The 21,926-nt window shown below is 40.2% G+C and overlaps 1 protein-coding gene across 7 annotated transcripts in view; it reads right to left on the reverse strand.

Moving 5' to 3' along the window:
- Nucleotides 1-21,926, reverse strand: part of CUL1 (cullin 1) — a 105,977-nt gene that overhangs the window by 53,424 nt on the left and 30,627 nt on the right. For all 7 annotated transcript variants that reach the window (XM_050784894.1, XM_050784898.1, XM_050784895.1 and 4 more), the window contains exon 2: nucleotides 18,790-19,090. In XM_050784894.1, coding sequence (XP_050640851.1) covers nucleotides 18,790-18,929 — 140 coding nt within the window. In that variant the 5' untranslated portion in view covers nucleotides 18,930-19,090. The remainder of the gene's footprint in view (nucleotides 1-18,789; nucleotides 19,091-21,926) is intronic.

Here is a 21,926-nt window from a genome sequence, read left to right on the forward strand (position 1 = left end):
CCAGAACAGCGTAGGCCATTATTTCACATGTGCCTAAAAAGAATGCCCACTTCTGTTGGATACGGGGACCCACTAGAGCTGGTCAACTCTGTTTTTCAGATCTTCTATATTGTTTCTGATTTGTCTGTTTATTAATTACCAAGAAATTTTTAGTGAAATCTCCCAATAGTTTTATCAATTTATCTTATAATTCTCTAAAATATCTGTCATATTTTGAGGCAGTGTTAACTAATATACATATTTGAAATTACATTCCTGGTAACCTGTACCTTTTGTCATTAGGAAGTAACCATGTTTATTCCTAACAATACTGCCTTAGAAACTTATGGTATCTGATATTATTATACCTATCTTTCGGTTAGAATTTTCCTTAAATGTCTTTGTTCCAGCCCTTTATTTTCAACCTTTGTTTCTGTGTTTTGGTGTGTCTACTGTAAACCACCGCAGCATAATTGACTTCATTACTGAAGTCAATTTTTAAAAAATTGAGTCTAATATTATCTGATAGATGAGTTTGGTTTTAGGTAAACTGTTTTATACTGTTATTTGGATTAATTTCTACCATCCTATTTTGTATTATCTATTTTAACTCTCTTTCTACGTTTCTGGTTTTCCTCCCTTTCCCCTTCTACTGGAATGGTAGTTTACTTGTTCCCTTATAGCTCTTGTTTTATTTTGGAGTTACACATTCTCGAAATGGTTAATTACCTTAAAATATGACATGCCCACTTTGCCTTACAATTCTGAAAGATTCTATTACCTCTTCAAGTATTTCTGGTCCCCTATTTTCTCCTAGCTCTTCTATTACGAGTATGTGAGATATTTTCATGTTACCTTCTATACCTTGGTTGAAAGTCTTCAATGATCTTCTATCACTTTATCTTTGTTCAAATTTTCTAATTTTCCCTGATCTGCCATCTGGTTAAGTGATTCTCTTTCAGTTGTGTCAGATTTACTGTTTAATTTTAATGGCTTCATTTTACGTTTACAGAATTTCTCTTTTAAAAACCTGTCTTGTTTTCCATAGTGTTTTGTTCCTTTATTCTAAAGACAGACTTTTCCCCACTCTCCTTACATCCAGAGCGCAGCTTAAATCCTTTACTAGTTGCTTTCCTGGGAGAGTACGTCGATTATTATTTTTTTCAGTTCACCTATACACTAAAGGGTATTTAGGCTTCTGTCTTCCAGGTTTCCATGGAAACGTCAGCTCCCAGCCCCTCCCAGCCAGGCATAAGGCTTTGTTTCCTTTTCTGTGTGACCCTATGTGCCAGCCTACCTTGCTCAAATCCTTATGCTGCCACACAGAGGCTCACAATGGTTAGTGCCTTCATTTTTAGCTCTCTTCTCTTCTTCAGATGCCTGGGAATTCCCTCTGACTTCTGTGCAGATCATTACACTTTGCTGTATTTCACACAGCACCCAGTTTTGGGTACTTGGTGCCAGGATGTTTTAGGTTATTTAGTTCAGCGTGACTTCTGTTCCTTGGCAATCTATTGCTTCCCAGCTACTAAATTAACAAAGGTTTTTTAAAAAACAAACCCAACGACAGCTAAAGTGCAGGAAAATGGGAGCTTCCATGTGCTTGAGGTAAGAGTGTACCCAATTACACCGTTTCTGAAGTAAAATCTGGAAATATTCAAAAGCCTTCAATAAGTGCATTCCTTTTGATACAGCAATTGTATTCATAAGCATTTATCACAGGCAAATCATCACGGAAGTGTACAAATACTTAGCTAGCAAACTATCACAGCATTGTTCCTAATGGCAAAAAACTTGTAACAAGGTATTTGTCAAACAAAGAGAATTAGTTAAACCCACTGTCAGATCCATCTGAAGACAGATACAGTACGCAGTTTTTAACAATGTCATGGAATAGATGGTGGTGAAAAAGACTGCAATATATTTATCAAATTTCAGCTAAGACATCAACCGTAACATGTATCATTAAGTATCACTAAGTAAAGAAAATGCTGCCAATTAGAATGCACTTTCATCACATGGAATTTTTACTTTTACTTACTAAAGAATCACCTGTTTTAGACTTAAACAGATTTATCCTAATATCCTTGCAAGTGGATAAAGAAAAGCTAAATAGATCGGCTAGGATATTGCCAAAATGTTTTTACACAGAGTCCATTCTGAATCATTATGACTCTTACTAAGGATGTCTGTGTTTTTCCATATAACGTAGTCCTCTGAGCCACTGAATGTGTTAGCACTTCTTAGTAGTAGTCCAAGACTAATTCCAGATTTTCTCCTGATCTGCGCCCATCCACTTTCTAAGCCTGATCCTGAGCTTTCTTGATATCCAAAGGTTTGTTCTTTCAGGGCAGATTCTTGCAGTGGTCCTTAAATGATTTGCTGATGGAAACAACAAGGCTGCACTCAAGTGTGCACTGATGCAGTGATGATGACTAGGTCATCACTGATACCTGGCCAACTACTGTACTATGTGCACTGACTTTGCGATGCACTTGAATCAATGAATCAATGTAGCAGTTGCTTCTAGAGAGCAGGGCTACGGGTTTTAAACTTGTGCCCACAGGATCCTTTCATTCTCACCAAGTGTTCTTTGTGGAGGAAAGCTCAGTACCCAGAACACTGCCCCTCTGCACCATTACTTCCTCCTCCAAGCCCACCCCTCAGAGACCTCACACACACACACACAGGCAAGGGGCCTCACAAAACAGATTGAAAGGCACAATTTAAACAAAACCAACACCTTTTTTTTTTTTTTTTGAGACGGAGTCTCGCTCTGTCACCCAGGCTGGAGTGCAGTGGCCGGATCTCAGCTCACTGCAAGCTTCGCCTCCCAGGTTCACGCCATTCTCCTGCCTCAGCCTCCCGAGTAGCTGGGACTACAGGTGCCCGCCACCTAGCCCGGCTAGTTTTTTTGTATTTTTTAGTAGAAACGGGGTTTCACCGTGTTAGCCAGGATGGTCTCGATCTCCTGACCTCGTGATCCGCCCGTCTCGGCTTCCCAAAGTGCTGGGATTACAGGCTTGAGCCACCGCGCCCGGCCACCAACACCTCTTAAAAGCTGTTTTAAAGTTTCTGTTCAGTTTAACACCACATTCATTTTCATATTAGCATCACTCCTCACCATTATCTAGTCAGGAATGGAAAGCATTAGATGATAGTGGTTAGGAGGCTTCCTGCTTATGACAATTTAGGTTCAACTTATGTCTAAATTGAAGAGATGAAACAAGCAAAATAGCTAAAGAACAAGCCAGAGCGTTATGATCCAACCCTCCCCACCCATAGTGAGAACCATCTTTTACTGTTTCTAGACTTAGCTCTTCATTTTTAGCTGGATATGTACATGTCTTTAAATCATATGCTTGTTTTGTTCTTTGACCAATCAACGTTTGCGTAAATTATGGATTTCCTGCAAATAGAGAACACATCTCCTTTCTACCCCCTACCTCCACTCCATCTTCATCCTAATAGCCACTGTAGAGCCTTTGAATCTTTCAATTACTTAAACCATGATTCCAATTTTAGTACCAAAGTATCTAACCAGATTTCAGGCAAATAACGATAAACCCTGGAAAATATATTAAAACAATGGTCTTGAAGGCACCGGAGAACCGCCAAAAGGAGGCATATACTGAAAAGCGGCCTAGTGTCGGAAGAAGGGAACGGCATAGTCCAACATCATTGATGTAAAAGAAACAGGAAAATGAGATCCACTCTCAAGACAAGAGACAATCAACAGACACCAGCTGGAGTTGACCCAAATGTTGGAATTAGGAGACAAAGACTCTAAAGCAACTATCACAGTTATAGTCAAAGATATAGAAAAATATGTTTATAATCAATGAAAATTGCAGCACAAAAATAGAAACCATGAAAAACAACAAAATAAAAATTCTAGAACTGCAGTACCAGGAAATCTAGAATAAATTACTCATTGGATGGTCTTGACATCAAAATAAAGACAAAAGTCATGGGTTTGAAGACAGACCAACAAAAATGATCAACTCTTGAGAAGGAAAAAAAAAGATTAAAACTGCTAGAAAACCAAAGGGGGAAAAATTTTGAAAGCAGACAGCGAAAAATAACCTAACACAGAAAAAGAATTCAAATGACCAGTAACTTCTCATCAAAAACTACAAAGGTCAGGAGACAGGGCAATAACATGTTTAAGTGGTGAAAGAAAAAAAAAATGCTGAAAGAAAAAAAGAAATCAATGTAATTCTATAGCCAGTGAAAATATCCTTCAAAGATGAAGGCAAAATAATGCTATTTTCAGGTAAAATAAAACTAAGGGAATTCATAGTACAGACCTGCATTTTGGGTGGAAGCAAATTGACACTACAATAGAATCCTGCATCTTTGAAGAGCAGTAGAAATAGTAAATATCAGGGTAAATATACTTTTCTTAATTCTTTAAAATACAAAGGATGGTTTAAAACAAAAATTTATAATATTGTCTTGTGGCTTTAAAAACATATGTAGAAGTAATATAAAGGAGAGGGATGGGGTAGTAAATGAAACTATACAACTACAATTCCTCTACATTTTGTATGATGTAATACAATCTTAACTCTAAGTAGAATGTTAAGAAAGAAAAATGTGTATTATATCCCTAGAGCAATCTCTTTATTCCTTCTTCCTTCTTCTCTCTTATACACACACACACACACACACACACACACACTCTCTCTCTCTCACACACACACACACACTCTGCAGAGGTATAGCTAAACAACCAACAAATATACTAAAAAGGAACTATAAAAAAATTTCAAATAATCCTAAAGAAGGGTGAAAGCAAGAACAAAGAAAATTTTTAAGGGGAGAAAAAAACTAACAAAATGGTAGGCCTAAAATCAATCTATTAATAATTACAACAAATGTTAATGGGCTAAAACTACAATTAAAAGACAGAGCTGGTCAGAAGGGGCAAAGTAGCAAGACCGTGCTATACATTGACATGAGGGACACAATTTAAATACAAAAATACATATAGGTTGAAAGCAAATGGATGGAGAAAGATTATCATGCAAACATTAAGCATAAGAAGAGGCTAAAGAAGCTATAACTATCAAGACAACAAATTACTACCAGGGATAAAAAGGGACACATTTCATAATAAATGTACTTAAAAGACATATTCGCAAATGCATTTTTGTCTAACAACAGAGTTTCAAAATATGTGAAAAAAAATTTGTTTTTTGAGATGGAGTTTTACTCTGTCACCTAGGCTGGAGTGCAGTGGTGCCATCTCGGCTCACTGCAACCTCTGCCTTCTGGGTTCAAGCGACTCTCCTGCCTCAGCCTCCAGAATAACTACAGGCACCTGCCACCATGACCAGCTAATTTTTGTATTTTTAGTAAAGACAGGGTTTCATCATGTTGGCCAGGCTGGTCTTGAACTCCTGGCCTCAGGTGATCTGCCCGCCTTGGCCTCCCAAAGTGCTGGGATTACAGGTGTGAGCCACCATACCCAGCCTAAAATATATGAAAATTTGACAGAATTAAAGGGTAAAAGAGACAATTTCACAATCACAGGATAAGATTCAACATTCCTGTCAGCAACCAGACCACAGGAAAAATATCAATCACGACTTGGATGATCTGTTAAGACTATCAATCCCCTTAAGTCATAACTTAACGGGCAGGTATAACATTCTATACCCAGGGGTATACTGGTAAATTGGCTCTCTGAGCGGGGAGAAAAAGAGAAAAGAAAAAACAAAAAGCCCTGATTCGTAGCCTTTGTAGATGTCTATTGTGTAAAGTTCCCACCATGGCAGACGCAAACTACCAACAGGACAATATCACACACAGGGAGCTGGGGAGAGATGGGCACAATCATCTCCTGCAAGCTGATCTGATCCAGCTCCAGCACATCACTGTCTACAGCCAACAGCTGCAGAACCCACATTCTTTAAGAGCACATGGTATGTTCACCAAGATAGGCTTTTCCTGGGCCATTAAACACGTTTCAATACATTTAAAAGGACTAAAATTATACAGCGTGTTCTCTGATCAAAATGGAATTATAATTAGGAAGTAGTAACAATAAGCTACTCGGGAAAATCCAGTACTTCTAAACAATATCTTTCTATGTAATTCAAAGGTCAAAGAGTTTTGAACTAAATGATAATGAAGATAAGATATATCAAAATTTGTGGAATGAGGCTAAAAATCCTTACAAGGAAATTTATACTTTCAAACACTTATATCAAAAAAGGTAGAAAGGGTTGGGCATGATGGCTGATGCCTGTAATCCCAGCACTTTGGGAGGCCGAGGCAGGTGGATCATTTGAGGTCAAGAATTTGAGACTAGCCTGGCCAACATGGTCAAACACCCACTCTCTACTAAAAATACAAAAATTAGCTGGGCATGGTGGTACATGTCTGTAATCCCAGCTACTCAGGAGGCTGAGGCAGGAGAATCACTTGAACCCGGGAGGCAGAGACTGCAGTGAGCCAAGAACATGCCATTGCACTCCAGTCTGGGTGACAGACTCCATCTCAAAAAACAAACAAACAAACAAAGAAAAAACAGAAAAGGTAGAAAGATTTAAGAATTATTACAATGCCAATACTCCCTGACATGGTTTTTCTGTGCCCCCACACAAATAGCACCTTGAACTGTAATAATCCCCATGTGTCAAGGGCAAGGCAGAGATAACTGAATCATCAAAGCAGTTTCCCTGATAGTGTTCTCGTGGTAGTGAGTAAGTCTCACAGAATCTGACAGTTTTTATAAATGGGAGTTTCCCTGCATAAGATCTCTTGCCTACCGCCATGTAAGACGTGCCTTTGCTTCTCCTTTGCCTTCTGCCATGATTGTGAGGCCTCCCCAGTCATGTGGAACTGTGAGTCCATTAAACCTCTTTCCTTTACAAATTACCCAGTCTCGGGTATGTCTTTATTAGCAGCATGAGAACAGACAAATACACTGCCCAAACTGATCCACAGATTCAATGTCATCTCTATCAGAATCCCAGTTGGTTTCATTGTAGGAAGTAACAAGCTGATTCCAAAATTCATATGGAACTTCAAGAGACTCAAAAAAGGCAAAATAATCTTCAAGAAGAACAATGTTGGAGGACTCAAACATCACAATTTGAAAACTGACTACAAAATGACAGTAATAAACCCATGAGTCTGCGGACACCTGATTTTCAATAAGGGTGCACACTGAAACCACAATGAGATACTACTTCATTCCTTCTAGGATGGCTAGAATCAAAAAGTCAGAAAATAATAAGCGTTGAGCTGGATGTGGTGGCTCATGCCTGCGATCCCAGAACTTTGGGAAGCCAAGGTAGGAGAATCACTTGAGGCCAGGAGTTCGAGACCAGCCTGGCCAACAATGATGAAACCCTGTCTCTACTACAAACACCAAAATTGCTGGGCATGGTGGTGCGCACCTGTGGTTCCAGCTACTCGGGAGGCTGAGGCAGGAGAATCGCTTGAACCTAAGAGGCAGAGGTTGCAGTGAGCTGAGATCTCGCCACACACTCCAGCCTGAATGACAGCAAGACTGTCTCAAAATAAATAAATAAATTAATAAGTACAACACAACACAACAAGTGTTGGCCAGAATATGGAGAAACTGGAACCCTCATAACACTGCTGGTGGGAAAGTAAAATAATGCAGCCACTTTGGAAAATAATTTGGCAGTTCTGCAAATGGTTAAACACAGAGTTACCATCTGACCCAGAAATTACACTTGTAGGCATCTAAGAAAAATGAAAATATATGTCTACATAGAAACCTGTACACAAATATTTACAGCAGCACTATTTGTAATAGTAAAAGGTGGAAATAACCCAACTGTCCATCACCTGACGAATGAATAAACAAAATGTGGTATATCCACAGAATAGAATCTTATTTTATCATAAAAATGAAGTACTGACATATGCTACAACACGGATGAGTTTGAAAACATTATACTAAGTGGAAGAAAGCCAGTCACAAAAGACCACATGTATTAGTCTGCTTAGGCTGCCATAACAAAATACCACAGACTAGATGGCTTAAACAACAGGAATTTATTTTCTCACAGTTCTGGAGACTAGAGGTCCAAGCTCAAGGTACTGTCAGGGTTGGGTTCTGGTGAGGGCTCTCTTCCGGGGTTGCAGACGGCCGCCTTCTCGCTGTGTCCTCACATGGCCTTTCCTCTGTGTATGTGGAGAGAGAGCTCTCTGGTGTCTCTTCCTCTTCTCATAAGGACACCAATCCTGTCAGGGTAAGGCCCCACCCTCACGATCTTATTTAACCTTAATTATTCCCCCAAAGAACCTTACCTCCAAATACCATCCAAATACACTGGGGGTTAGAGTTTCAAGATATGAATGGAGGAAGGGCACAATTAAGTCCATAACACCACATATCATATAGTTATATTTATACAAAATATTCAGAATAGGTGAATTTATAGAGACAGAAAGTACATTAGCAGAAGGTTGGGGTAAGAAGGAAGCGACAACTAAAGGGCACAGGGTTTCTTTTTGAGATGATGAAAATCTTATAAAATTGAATGTGACAGATGAACATTATCTGTGAATATACCAGAAACTAATGAAATGTACACTTTTATTGAGTGCATTGTATGCTATGTGAATTATATCTCAACAAAGCCATTAAGGCCAGGCACAGTGGCTCAGACCTGTAATTCCAGCACTTTGGGAGGCCGAGGTAGGTGGATTACTGGAGGTCAGGAGTTCAAGACCAGCCTGGCCAACAAGGTGAAACCCTCTCTCTACTAAAAATACAAAAAAATTAGCTGGGTGTGGTGGCATGCACCTGTAATCCCAGCTACTCAGGAGGCTGAGGCAGGAGAATCGCTTGAACCCGTGAGGTGGAGGTTGCAGTGAGCCAAGATCATGCCATTGCACTCCAGCCTGGGCAAACAGCAAAACTCTGTCTCAAAAAAAAAAAAAAAAAAAAAAAAAAGCCATTAAAAAAATTCAATACCATTCCAATCAATCAACTTTTGGGGTAGAAATTGACAAGAAGTTGCCAGCCCATTGAGGAAAAGTCTTTTTCAACAAATGACACTGGAATAATTGGATATCCACACAAGGGAAATTTAACCTCAAGCCTTACTGCACACCATACACAAAAGTTAACTCCAGGTGGATCACAGGTCTAACAGTAAATGCCCAAACCATAAAGTCTTATGAGGAAAACACAAAATATCTTTGAGATGGAGGCAAAGGTTTCTTATGTCACAGAGGTAATAACTGCAAAAAAATAAAACCAATAAATTAGGTTTCCCCAAAACACACATTTGCTCACCCAAAGACACCATTAAGAAAATGATTAGCAAGCCTCAGACTTGAAGAAAATATTAGCAAAATATATCTGACAAAACACTGGTACCCTTGACATATAAATAACTAAAACTAACAAAAAGCAAAATATCCCAAAAATGGAAAAAACAGGAGGCAAAAGACTTGGACACTTTACAAAAGATGACACACGAATGGTCAATGAGCATATAACACGAAGTTTACATGGCAGCCCGAGAGGTGCCCCCAGTCTAGGGCACCTTCGCCTAAAGAACAGGATCAACTGTGCTTTGAATCCAGGCTGAGTCAGCGGAGGCAGGAATGAAAGCAGATCTTATATAGCTCTGATGACACACAGTCTTAGCTTCATCGTATTTTTATCTCAGCTTTAAATCAACTGAACTATATGGAGGAATGTTATCAGAAATGGAACGAGCAGGTTCTTCATGTGATCAGAAGCTGCCTGAGGGAGACCTGTCCAGGGCACCAGCCCCTCCTCAGACCCCACTGGTATGAGACCTGAGGAAAAAGAGCTCTTGGGATAATTCAAGTATGTTATCTGGAAGGGGCGAATTCCCCATGTTCAAGGAAGGACTGTAAAACGGATGTATTCCTGAATTATCAGGTGTGCCATTTTCCTAAAGAATGAGCCCTGAAGGGCGCCTGCGTGAAAGGACAGGGCCAGAGCCTCCCAGCTGCTCTCTATGGTGTGGGCTCCTGCTGTTCCCCCAACCCGCTGCCCCAACAATGCCACACTCACCACCTGTTGCCCCAACATGCACACAAATTAAGTGTTCATAAATCATTTACAAGAGTAGAAAAACGAACTATGACTAATCTTTAGGAGAAAAATGCTCACATCTGAAGTTAAAGGAAAAAAATTAAAACGGAGTATGAGGAAAAGTTAAATATAGGAATTAAGATGAAATAAGAAAAAGCAAAAACATCAGAGATAAAAAATTAAAAGCCTACAAGGCAATAAAAGTTTCATCCAGCAAACAATAGATTAGGTATTTTATACTAAGGCAGCCATAGACTCTAACAAACCCATACGCTTGACTTTTCAAACTCTGAGGTTCTTTGCTGAAGGTCCTCTGAGAGCTTCTTTGGCCAGAAAGCAGGTGAGAACGTAAGCAGGTATCTGGGGCCTCCTCTGCAGGCAGGTGGGGAAATGGTGTAACGTGGTACAGGGGTTTATGTCCAAGAGCCGAGCCTGGTTCAGCCTCCACATAGGTCCTACAACTCTTATGTCGTCCGTGAAACGTTGTCTGCCAAGGTATGCTTCTGTACTGATGGGCAGCGGCAAGTCGCTGGGAAAGGGTCCTATTAGATGGAAACCTTCACATTTCACCTTTCAGCAAGCAGACACCCTCTGGGCCAGGCACCATGTGGGTGACTTAGGCCTCACCAACAGACTGCCTTCCTGGAGTTCAGCATCTACTACTAATGTAATATAAAGTGAGCAGCAAGGTGACGGAGCCAGTGTTCTCAAATGTCTGTTACCCACAGCACCACGCCTTATTTCTGAAGTCAACACATCTGGGGAATCAATTCTTGACTTTTAGTTATTGCCAAACTCCAACCATTCTCCTTAGCTAAAAGAAAAGCGAATTCAATCAAAGAAGCAAAACTAAACAGAAGAGAACCATTTCCTACTACCACTTGTTCCCCAAATGCGACTTAAGAAGTGGAAATTTAAACAAGTAACTTCTATTAAAATCACATGGAAAGACTCTGCACTAAAAGTTTTATTAAAAATACAGTACTTCCTAGGCCGGGTGCGGTGGCTCACCCCTGTAATCCCAGCACTTTGGGAGGCCGAGGCAGATAGATCGCTTGAGGTCACCAGCTCGAGACCAGCCTGGCTAGCATGAAACCCAGTCTCTACTAAAAATACAAAAATTAGCCAGGCAAGGTGGTGAGCACCTGAAATCCCAGCCACTCGGGAGGCTGAGGTACGAGAATAGCTTGAACCCAGGATGCGGAGGTTGCAGTCAGCCAAGATCACACCACTGCACTCCAGCCTGGGCAACAGAGTGAGACACCCTCTGAAAAATAAATAAATACACACACACACACACACACACACACACACACACACACACACACACACACACACACAGTACTTCCTATCTTCACGCATTAACAAGTTAACCTGTACCAAATGGCAAAACAGCAGGCTCACATACTATTCTGTATAATCCATCTGTAGTCATAAAAGAATAAAGTCCTGTCCAGTCTGTGGGTAGGTGCATTTCTGAAAAGAAATATCCCATACGAAGCAAATAAATTCACATCTAATAGCATACTTCAAAAGCAAAAACTAATTGCAATTGATTATAATGAACTAAAAACTGTGTTACATAACGTTCAAAGTACTCTGAGTATATATACCATGAATCAAACTTTGAAAAATAGCTGAAGAACATGCCATATTTATACTAACCCTGCCCCCAACCAAAAAAAAAAAACATCACTTGTGACAAGTATGCAATCTCATAATTTCTACAGGGTCTTACTTTAAGAGAGATATATAATTTCTCAATTCTAAGAGTAACTTTAATAGTACTAGGTCAGTAGTAAAAGGTAGCGAGAATTTTGCAAGCTAGGACTTAACATTTGCAAAAGGCAGACGAATAAACTGTACTTTAAAATGCATGCTCTATACTGAAAATCTAGAAGCCAAAGAAGAGCAATTGTTAAAAACTCATCTATAAGCCCACCATCTTATAAGGGACAGTTCCTTTCCACATGGTATACATAAAGGTTTTCAAAAGCAGGAGTGTGTGCTGATGGTTCACAGCTCACATACCACTTCACATCCTGCTTTCCCACAGCAATACATTACGAACATTATTCCATGTCAATAGTCTTCACTGCATTTTTAAACGCAGTTTATAGTTACATCAAATCCTTAATACCGAAGATTGAGGTTGTTTTCCATTGTTTCCTATTATTAAAATACGCTGAAGAGCCTTGCACATGCAATTCTGAATACAACTATTTCCTTAGGATAAAGGTTAAAAAATAAACAAATAGCTGGGCCACAGTACATTTTTATGTCTCTAGAAATATACTTCCAGGCCAGGCTTGTGTGGTTCATGCTTGTAACCCCCCAACTTTGGGAGGCCAAGGTGGGAGGACTGCTTGAAGCCAGGAGTTCAAGACCAGCCTGGGCAATATAGCAAGACTCCATGTCTGCAAAAAATAAAAAATTAGGTGTGGTGGTGTGCGCCTGCAGTCCCAGCTACTCAGGAGGTTGAGGCGGGGTGGGTGGTGGAATCACTTGAGTCCAGGAATTGCAGGCTGCACTGAGCTATGATCGTGCCACTGTACTCCAGCCTAGGTGAAAGGGCAAGATGCTATCTCAAAACAAAAAAATCTATTTCTAAATTTCCCTCCAGAAAGATCATAGCAAACTAACATTTCTGCCTGCACTGTACAGCTTGGTCTCCTTGCCAACACTGGCTGTAATAGTCATTTCTTAACAATGTTTTTCAACATGATAGGTAAAAATAGGGTCTCACTCTGCTGCTCAGGCTGGAGTGCAGTGGTGTGATCATGACTCACTGCAGCCTCGACCTCCCAGGAGCAAGTGATTCTCCTGCCTCAGCCTCCTAAGTAGTTGGGACTACAGGTATGCACCACCACACCTGGCTATTTGCCTTTTTTTTTTTTTTTTTTTTTTTTTAAGAGACAAGGTTTTGCTATGTTGCCCAGACTGGTCTCAAACTCCTGAGCTCAAGTGATCCACCTGCATTGGCCTCCCAAATTCTGGGAATTAAAGGTGTGAGCATGGCTGGCCTAATTCTTCATTTCTTTAACAGTTACAAGGTTGAACATTTTTCCATATGCTTACTATCTGCATTTTTTCTTTCTGTGAACCAGTATGTCCTTTTACAGACTTATCCTAAAACTATGGATAAACATGTATCTATACACACACAAGAGAAGGAAAGATTACATCTAAAAAATATGAAAACTTTCTATGTTTAGGTTCATTTGATGTAAGCCATGTTCATTAGGTGAGCAGAATCAGATTAATGTAAGACTCCTAAATGAAGAGTGCAAGATGAAAAGTGTCTAAACACATTTGTTGGGCTGGATGGTTATTCTAAAACAGACAGGGATCATCATTAATCTACTTTGAAGACAATTTGTTATTCCTTCTGTTTGATCTGCTGTTCTTTGAAATTTTGGTTTTCTATAAAGGAGAGAATTTTGCAGTGAGCAGGTGAAGTAGGACGGCTGCCACCTGAGCCCTCCTCTGCAGCTGCAGCTCCTGTGGAAGGGAAGGCGATGGTCAGAGTGTGGACCTGAAAAGAGTGGTGGCGGCAGCCAAGACGGGACTGCTCAACTGGCAGGTGCAGAGCTGCAGCAGGGACCAGTGTGTCCTGGCACAGCGTCCCTGCAAAGCACAGCCGCAGGCTCCAAGGGCTCAGGAGATTGACTCGGGTGAAAAAGTGCCCCGACCCCCAGCAATCACGAATCTTATCACAAAACATCAAAATAGATGATTAAATGTGAATTCTGAAAGTGCTTATGTTATGACTTACTGAGAGCAACCAAGATCAATCTCATTCTCATTCTCAAATATGAATGAATGATTCTCAAATCAACCAATTTCATTCTCAAATATGAAAGAGATTCTTATGGTGCTAGTGGGGGAAAAGAAGACTGGAAAAAGCAGGCTAAGGAACAGAACAAACTGATTCAGGCCACAGCACTGTACAGGAAGACAAACAGAAACTTCAAAGTTTATGAGAATTTACTGAGGTAGAGAGAGAAAAAAAGAAAGACATCAATATGAAAGTTTAAACTGATGCCAAGAGAAGGTAAAATTATGAATCTGAGGTACGTGACCTGGAAACAAGACACAGGTAGGTCTGGGGCCCAGAACAATGAATGGAAACCTCCAACACATGACCCGACACCTGGACAAGCTAGGCCGGACCCTCATACTTCACCGCATCCCCTTAAATGCCTCTCTAGCCAGGACCCATGTTTGTCTTCCAACCTAAGCACAACACCTGAAATATAGTGGAGTCAATAAATTGAATAAGAAATGCCAATACCCATTTCAAATTCGAAAGGAAGGAAACCTGGTATTTACCCACCTGCATAGAATTTTATTCTGTGTATTTTATTGTAAAAGAAAAACAGGCCGGGTGCGGTGGCTCATACCTGTAATCTCAGCATTTTGGGAGGCCCAGGTGGGCGGATAGTTTGAGTCCAGGAGTTCGAGACCAGCCTGGGCAACATGGTGAGACAAAAAATTTTGTAGAGACAGGAAACCCTGTCTCTACAAAAAATACAAAAATTAGACAGATGTAGTGGTGTGCGCCTGTGGTCCCAGTTACTTGGAGGCTGAGGCGGGGTGATCACCTGACCCCAGTTTGAGGCTGTAATGAGCCATGAACCCATGACTGCACTCCAGCCTGGGTTGACAGAGTGAGACTCTGTCTCTGACACACACACACACACACACACACACACACACACACACACACACACAGAGTTGCTGCATGGTAACTATACACATGTAGGACATCACAGAAAACTAGAAGTGAATAGTTGGAAGCGCTTCATAGATAGACTCACAGTGGAGAGTGATGGTTCAAGGCTAAAACTTTAGGAGAAAAACCAAGTCTTTGAGAAACGGCTAAAAACCAAGTTAACTAAAGTGGATCTTTCTGTCTGCAGATGCTCTGGCCATTTTCTTTTCTGTCTTATTTTATTATTATTATTTTTTTGGCTTTTCCAAAATGCCCTTCTTTCACCATTTTGAGTTGAAAAGTCAAGATAAATATTTATGCTGTAGAATAACCCACCTCCCTGCTACAGCAACAACAAATGTCACTGGTTCCTAAAGGCTCCAAGAATATTTGTTTTACAGCAAGAAGCAGTTGCTTTTTCTAAAAAAACACTCAATTTTCTTCTCCAGGAGATACAACGGGTAAAAATCTAGCTGTTAACTACCAACCAGAGTTAGGGGGAGGAAAAGAATCCCTCCTTTTTCTCTCAACCAGTTTTCCTTTCTAACCCACTTCCTTTGCCAACTGCTGATGAGGCATGTCTAATTTTGCAGAGTGATACTAGAACAGATGAGGCACTGCCAGCTCCTTCTTCCCCACTCCAAAGCACCTCCTGCCCTGAAATGCAACCTTTTACAACTGCATGTGTTACATGTCACAGTGAACAAGCCTTTAGGAGATTATTTTAAAATGACCAAATATACACCAGTAAGAGAAAACTTCTGAAAAACTGCTCTGTTATGCAACCTGGGGCTGGAATAATGGCAACATATATGCAATTCCAAAAAGTACTATGTGTAAATGGCTTAAAGTGAAGATGGCTCTACAAAAACATGACAGACAACTCAAAATTCTTTCAGTTCTCACAGTGATGCTGAAAAGATATGCGAAGAGTTAGGGGGTAAAATCATATTTTACGATTTTCAATAATTAATAAATGTAAGTATACACTCTATTGTTTCACTTCTATCCTAATATATTGAAGAGTTAATCAAAATACTTCACAACTTCTCAAAGAAAATACAGAAATGTAATACTCTGAGAAATGGGATCCATTCAAATATAGTAGCTGAAGGCTACAGAGGGTCTAAAGGCGATTCTAGATTCAGACTGCTGAGAATCTTAAGACTTGCCTCACCACCACTACTAGCTGCTATACAACTAGGTTCCTGAAGCTTATCCACAGAGGAAGGTGACTGCCACCAGCCCGCGGTGAGATAAGGCTTAATGAGGTGTGGATGGTTCGAAGCACAAAGCCTGACACACAGGACTCAAACTGTAGCCATTATTTCATAAAAATGTCCAAAGAATTAAAGAAAGATATTTTAGACTTGGTTTAGATTCTCCAATTTTTTGTAAATACATAGAGCTATTACTTTCTCAGACAAAACTGGAAAAAAAAAAAACTACCCAATTTGAGTGGCAGTCCTGAAAAAAATTAAAGTTGCAGATACCAGAACAACTACAAATTATACAAATTTAATTATTTGTAGAATACAAGAATTCGGTAACTTCTGCTAATATACAAAGTCTCACTGTCTTATAAGCAAAAATAACCCATCAGAAAAAGGACCAACCTGATTTAGTAAGAAAGAACACATTAAGAAATTCCCAAGGCTGGGCGTGGTGGCTCATGCCTGTAATCCCAGCATTCTGGAAGGCCGAGGCAGGCGGAATGCTTGAGCCCAGAAGTTCGAGACCAGCCTGGGTAACTTGGTGAGACAGTCCCTGGGGGGGGGGGGCGAAATTTGCCGGGCATGGTGGTGTGTGCCTGTGGCCCCAAACACTTGAAGGCTGAGATGGGAGGATCGTTTGAGCCTGGGAGGCAGAGGGTGCAGTGAGCTGAGATCGTGCCACTGCACTTAGTCTGGGTGACAGAATGAGACTCTGCCTCAAAACAAAAACAAAAAACCCATGACTTATAAGGCATATTAATTATATCTCAATAAGGTGGATTTTAAAAAGAAATTCTCCAGAGACAGATCAGCAGTGACACCTCCTTGGGCTCTGGAGCAGTGCTCTCCTGCTTTCTGTACATCAGAAATCCCACCCGTGTCTTGCCTCACCGGTGGAACCCCCACCCTTCAGCTTTCTTACAAGAGTTAAGAAAATGCCATACCTAGCAAGCCAGAACGCTGTTGGGTGGCATAATAGCCTCTCAGTTGGCAAAGACTCTATCTTCTTTAAAAGCATCCTACCCATCACAGCACCCTGCAATCCCACTCCTGAGTATACACCCTGGAGACCAGAAGTCACAGAGCCACTCAAAAACTCTCACACAATGTTTACAGTGGTATTAGTAACAGTCAAAAGGTGGAAAAAACCCAAATGTCCATCATTGATCAATGGGCAAACAAAATGTAGACTAGCTATACAATTGAGTCATAAAAAGGAACGAAGTACACAGTGATACGTGCTACAAGGATGAAGCCTCCAAGCATGCTAGGTCAAAGAAGTCACATAGGCAGCCCACAGATCGTATGATCCCATTTATGCAAAATGTACAGAATGGGCAAATTCATAGAGACAAAGTAAATGATGGTTGCCAGCGCCTGGGGGGACGAGGGCATGAGGAGTGACTGCTATGGTAGAAGGTGTCGTTTTGGGGTGATTAAAATGTTCTAAAGTTAGATAGTGATGATAGGTGCAAATCTCTGTAAATATACTAAAAACCATTGCACTGTATACTTTTTAAAAGGTTGAATTTTATGGTACGTAATTACATCTCAATAAAGCTATTATTTTAAAAGTATTCTATATGTAAGTGTATATACATATATAAATATGCAAACACACAATACATTTTATGCTAATTCCGAGATTGACATAGTTTTATATCTACTTAATTGTTTTTTAGGATTCTGAAGTATTAACATAGGTAAGAACATACTGGAATATCACAAAAACTAGTTTGATAGTAACTGATATATTCTAAAAATTTAAACCTGAAGCTGTTGAATCAGCAACTTTAAAGTCCTAGAAACAGTGGCAATCTGCTCTCTCCTGAGTAAGCTTAACTCTAATTTCAATGTCATATTTGTATAGAATCAAGAAAACCTCCAAATTAGCTGGTGCATCTCCAACCACATGAATAGCGGGAGCTGCATCTCCTGCACCCTCATCACCTTCGTAGCACACAGCACAGTCCCCCATGCACACCGTGGACCAAAAACAAAAGGAATAAAATTCTTTTTAGATATTGTACTTTAAAAAATAGGGCCATAGCCTGGGCAACATAGTAAGACTGTCTCTATAAACAATAAAAAAAATTGGCCAGGTGTGGTAGTACGTGTCTGTGGTCCCAGCTACTTGGGAGGCTGAGATGGGAGGACTGGTTGAGCCCAGGCAGTTGAGGTTGCAGTGAGCTGTGATCACACCACTGCACTCCAGCCTCGGGGACAGAGCGAGACCTTGTCTCAATCACACACAAAAATAGGGCCATAACAGGAAAACTTTTGCTCGATGTTCTATCCCTATAGATCAGGTGAACGAAATTTTCCTGTAAAAGGGCAGGTAGTAAATATTTTAGGCTTCATGGACAAAACTGTTCCTGGCACAACTACTTAACTCTGTTCTCATAACACAAAGCAGCCATAGACAACATAGAAACAAACGGACAGTAAAACGAACGGTCTGCTGAGAACCTCAGGACCTTGCTTTGGACCAGAGTTGCCCAAGGGAACCTTCTACAATGACAGAAATGTTTTATTTACTCAACACACAGCTAGTGTGCCTAAGGAACTGAACCTTTAAAATATTTCAAATGTAAACAGCTACGTGTGCCCAGTGGTGACTGTACTGCCCAGCACTGCATTTGACTAAAAATGAACCAGTTCTACTCTGTTCAAAAACTTAAGGCTAAAAATGAACCCTGTGATTATTTTACAAGATGAACTGGGAGGAGAAAACAATATAAAATTCTAATAATTCATAAGTCTTACTAGTAAATAATCAAAACTCTAAGCAAATCAACCTGCACTAGGCAGGAGGATACGTGTAGAGCTCCATATATCTGGACTTGGCCATGCTCTGCCGCGTGTACACCTGCTGGATGCCGGCTCTGAGGTCGTCCCAGATCTGGTCCAGGCCAATCTGCTTCAGGCCATGGGGGTTCTGGCTCCGGGTTGACGACATTGTGAGGGATGTTCTAAAGTCGTCCAGTGCAGCAATCCTTATTCAAAGTACAGCTAGTTCTCCATTAGATGAAAATATACAGTACCATTCCAAATTTATTCACAGCAGCTCAGAAAGGATGTCCTTTAAATGTAGAGAATGAAATCTCATTGCAGGCAAACCTGAGGAAGAAATAAAGAGAATTAGTGGATTGTCTCTGGGGTACTGTAATAGGGTGAAACACACTGACAGAAACACTCAGTCTGCAGGCATTAGCAGGGCCCAGTCTAATCCAGAGATCATTTCTCTATGTGGAAACACATTCATGTTAATTATGTGGTCTGTGTACAAAAATATGCTTATTTAGTTCAAAATCATTACGATATTAGCACTCAAGAGAAAAGCTGGATAAAAATTTGCACAAGCACAACTAACTCTGTTGCTTTTCGCTGCCTTCTAAAGTTATCAAAAAAATATATCATTTGACCTAGATGACAATTAGAAAGACAAACTCAAAGAAAAAAGGGCAAAGGATATGCTCAGGAAATTCCCAGGAACACAAACAGCTAATAAATAGGAAAAAATCATTCAATCTCACGGGTTACCTAGGACTTTTACTAACTTTTCTCTTAGAATTCAGCGAGAATGCAAATGTTGGTGAGGCTGAAAATGAAAGGAAATAAGCACTCCCTTTTTAAGGAGGGAATCTGGCAAGAATTATCAAGATTTAAAATGTACTCCTGGGCAAAGGATATGAACAGACATTTCTCAAAAGAAGACATGCATACAGCCAACAGCCACATGAAAAAATGCTCATCATCACTGGCCATCAGAGAAATGCAAATCAAAACCACAATGAGATACCATCTCACACCAGTTAGAATGGCAATCATTAAAAAGTCAGGAAACAACAGGTGCTGGAGAAGATGTGGAGAAACAGGAACACTTTTACACTGTTGGTGGGATTGTAAACTAGTTCAACCATTATGGAAAACAGTATGGCGATTCCTCAAGGATCTAGAACTAGATGTACCATATGACCCAGCCATCCCATTACTGGGTATATACCCAAAGGATTATAAATCATGCTGCTATAAAGACACATGCACACGTATGTTTATTGCGGCACTATTCACAATAGCAAAGACTTGGAATCAACCCAAATGTCCATCAGTGACAGACTGGATTAAGAAAATGTGGCACATATACACCATGGAATACTATGCAGCCATAAAAAAGGATGAGTTTGTGTCCTTTGTAGGGACATGGATGCAGCTGGAAACCATCATTCTTAGCAAACTATCACAAGAACAGAAAACCAAACACCGCATGTTCTCACTCATAGGTGGGAACTGAACAATGAGATCACTTGGACTCGGGAAGGGGAACATCACACACCGGGGCCTATCATGGGGAGGGGGAAGGGGAGAGGGGGGAGGGATTGCATTGGGAGTTATACCTGATGTAAATGACGAGTTGATGGGTGCTGACGACTTGATGGGTGCAGCACAGCAACATGGCACAAGTACACATATGTAACAAACCTGCATGTTATGCACATGTACCCTAGAACTTAAAGTATAATAATAATAATAAAATAAAATAAAATAAAAAAATAAAATAAAATAAAATAAAATGTACTCCGAATTCAGAGAGACCTGAGTTTGAAGCTCAGTGCCACACCTACTAGGTAGGTACATGCAGTACTGGATGAATTTCTTAACCTCTCTAAGCTTTAATTTCCTAGTCTGCAAAATGGAGGCCAATTACTTTCCTCAAATGGATGTTGTAGAGTGTAAATAAGATAATGTGTAAGAAACTACTTAACACAGAGTAAATGCTTAACACATGGTAGTGGCTACTATTTCTAAGGATACGAAGCTAATGCCAAATACAATATGTAATGCTTCAGCATCTTAGACTCATAAGTAACTTAGGTATTCAATATTGTATCAAACCAGTACTTCTCAATGCATAACATCACAGACATAATTTAAGGACTACCTATGTGTATCACATCAAAATGTATAGGTTTTAAATAGGTATTTCCAGTGCAAATGAAGAAACACTGAATTATTTTAATGGTTTCATAAAACAAATGTTATTGGGAAGTAAACGAGATCTGGAACAATGAGGCTAGGTTATTGAAGCCTGCAAACCTATGTCTGAGTTACCTTGTCAAGTAATTCAGCTCATCCTATATCCTCAATGGCATTGCAGAGCTCTGTGTGATCTAAGGCACATTTAGGGACCCTGTCAGGTCATGCTTAAGGAGTAAGTCTGAACCACTGAAACCCATTCTCTAATTAATTTATTTATATTCTAGGCTGTGGGTCTTAATATTTTATAAATCTACAACACCATTCCTGATCCTGAAAGCATTTTATGTCTTAGATTCAAATTGGTATGTTCAAATGTGGAATATAAAAGTATTTAACACAAGGACTCCCTCAAGTTTTAAGAAACTGACAACTCAGCAACCACTCTGGAAATGTTTCCTGTGTGTAGTTTCCATGTGCTTTCCTTTCATCATCTACTTTGGGAGGGTCAATAGCACACTTAAGAAGAAGAAGCATGTTTTGGACTGGTGGTGCCATCTGATAGCATCAACTGTTTGGACCTACCCTACTTTCCCCATCACTTAATTTTTTCCTAAGGGGAAATAATCACTTAAATTCCCCAGACTCATAGTTCAGTTAATTCTATCTTGGATGATCTTTCTCATACCTCTCTAGATGCTCTTTTACTCCTTTTCCTTTTACTTGTCTTATAATTGCTATCAGCAACTGAAAAAAAAAGTTCTACTCTGCCCCCCAAATGCCTTTCTCCATCAGCCTTGTCTGTGTCAGTGAGTGGCAACACCACATGTATCCACAAGTCAGAAACCTGGGAATGAGTCTGATGCCACAGCCCTCACCTTTCACACTCAAGTGCTACGAACTTCACTTCAAATCCATTCGCTCATCTCCACTTCCTCCTCTAGTAATCATCGCCATCTCTTACCTGGGCCACTATTTT

The sequence above is a fragment of the Macaca thibetana genome, chromosome 3 (genome assembly GCF_024542745.1).
Source record: "Macaca thibetana thibetana isolate TM-01 chromosome 3, ASM2454274v1, whole genome shotgun sequence".
Taxonomy (NCBI): Eukaryota; Metazoa; Chordata; class Mammalia; order Primates; family Cercopithecidae; genus Macaca; species Macaca thibetana.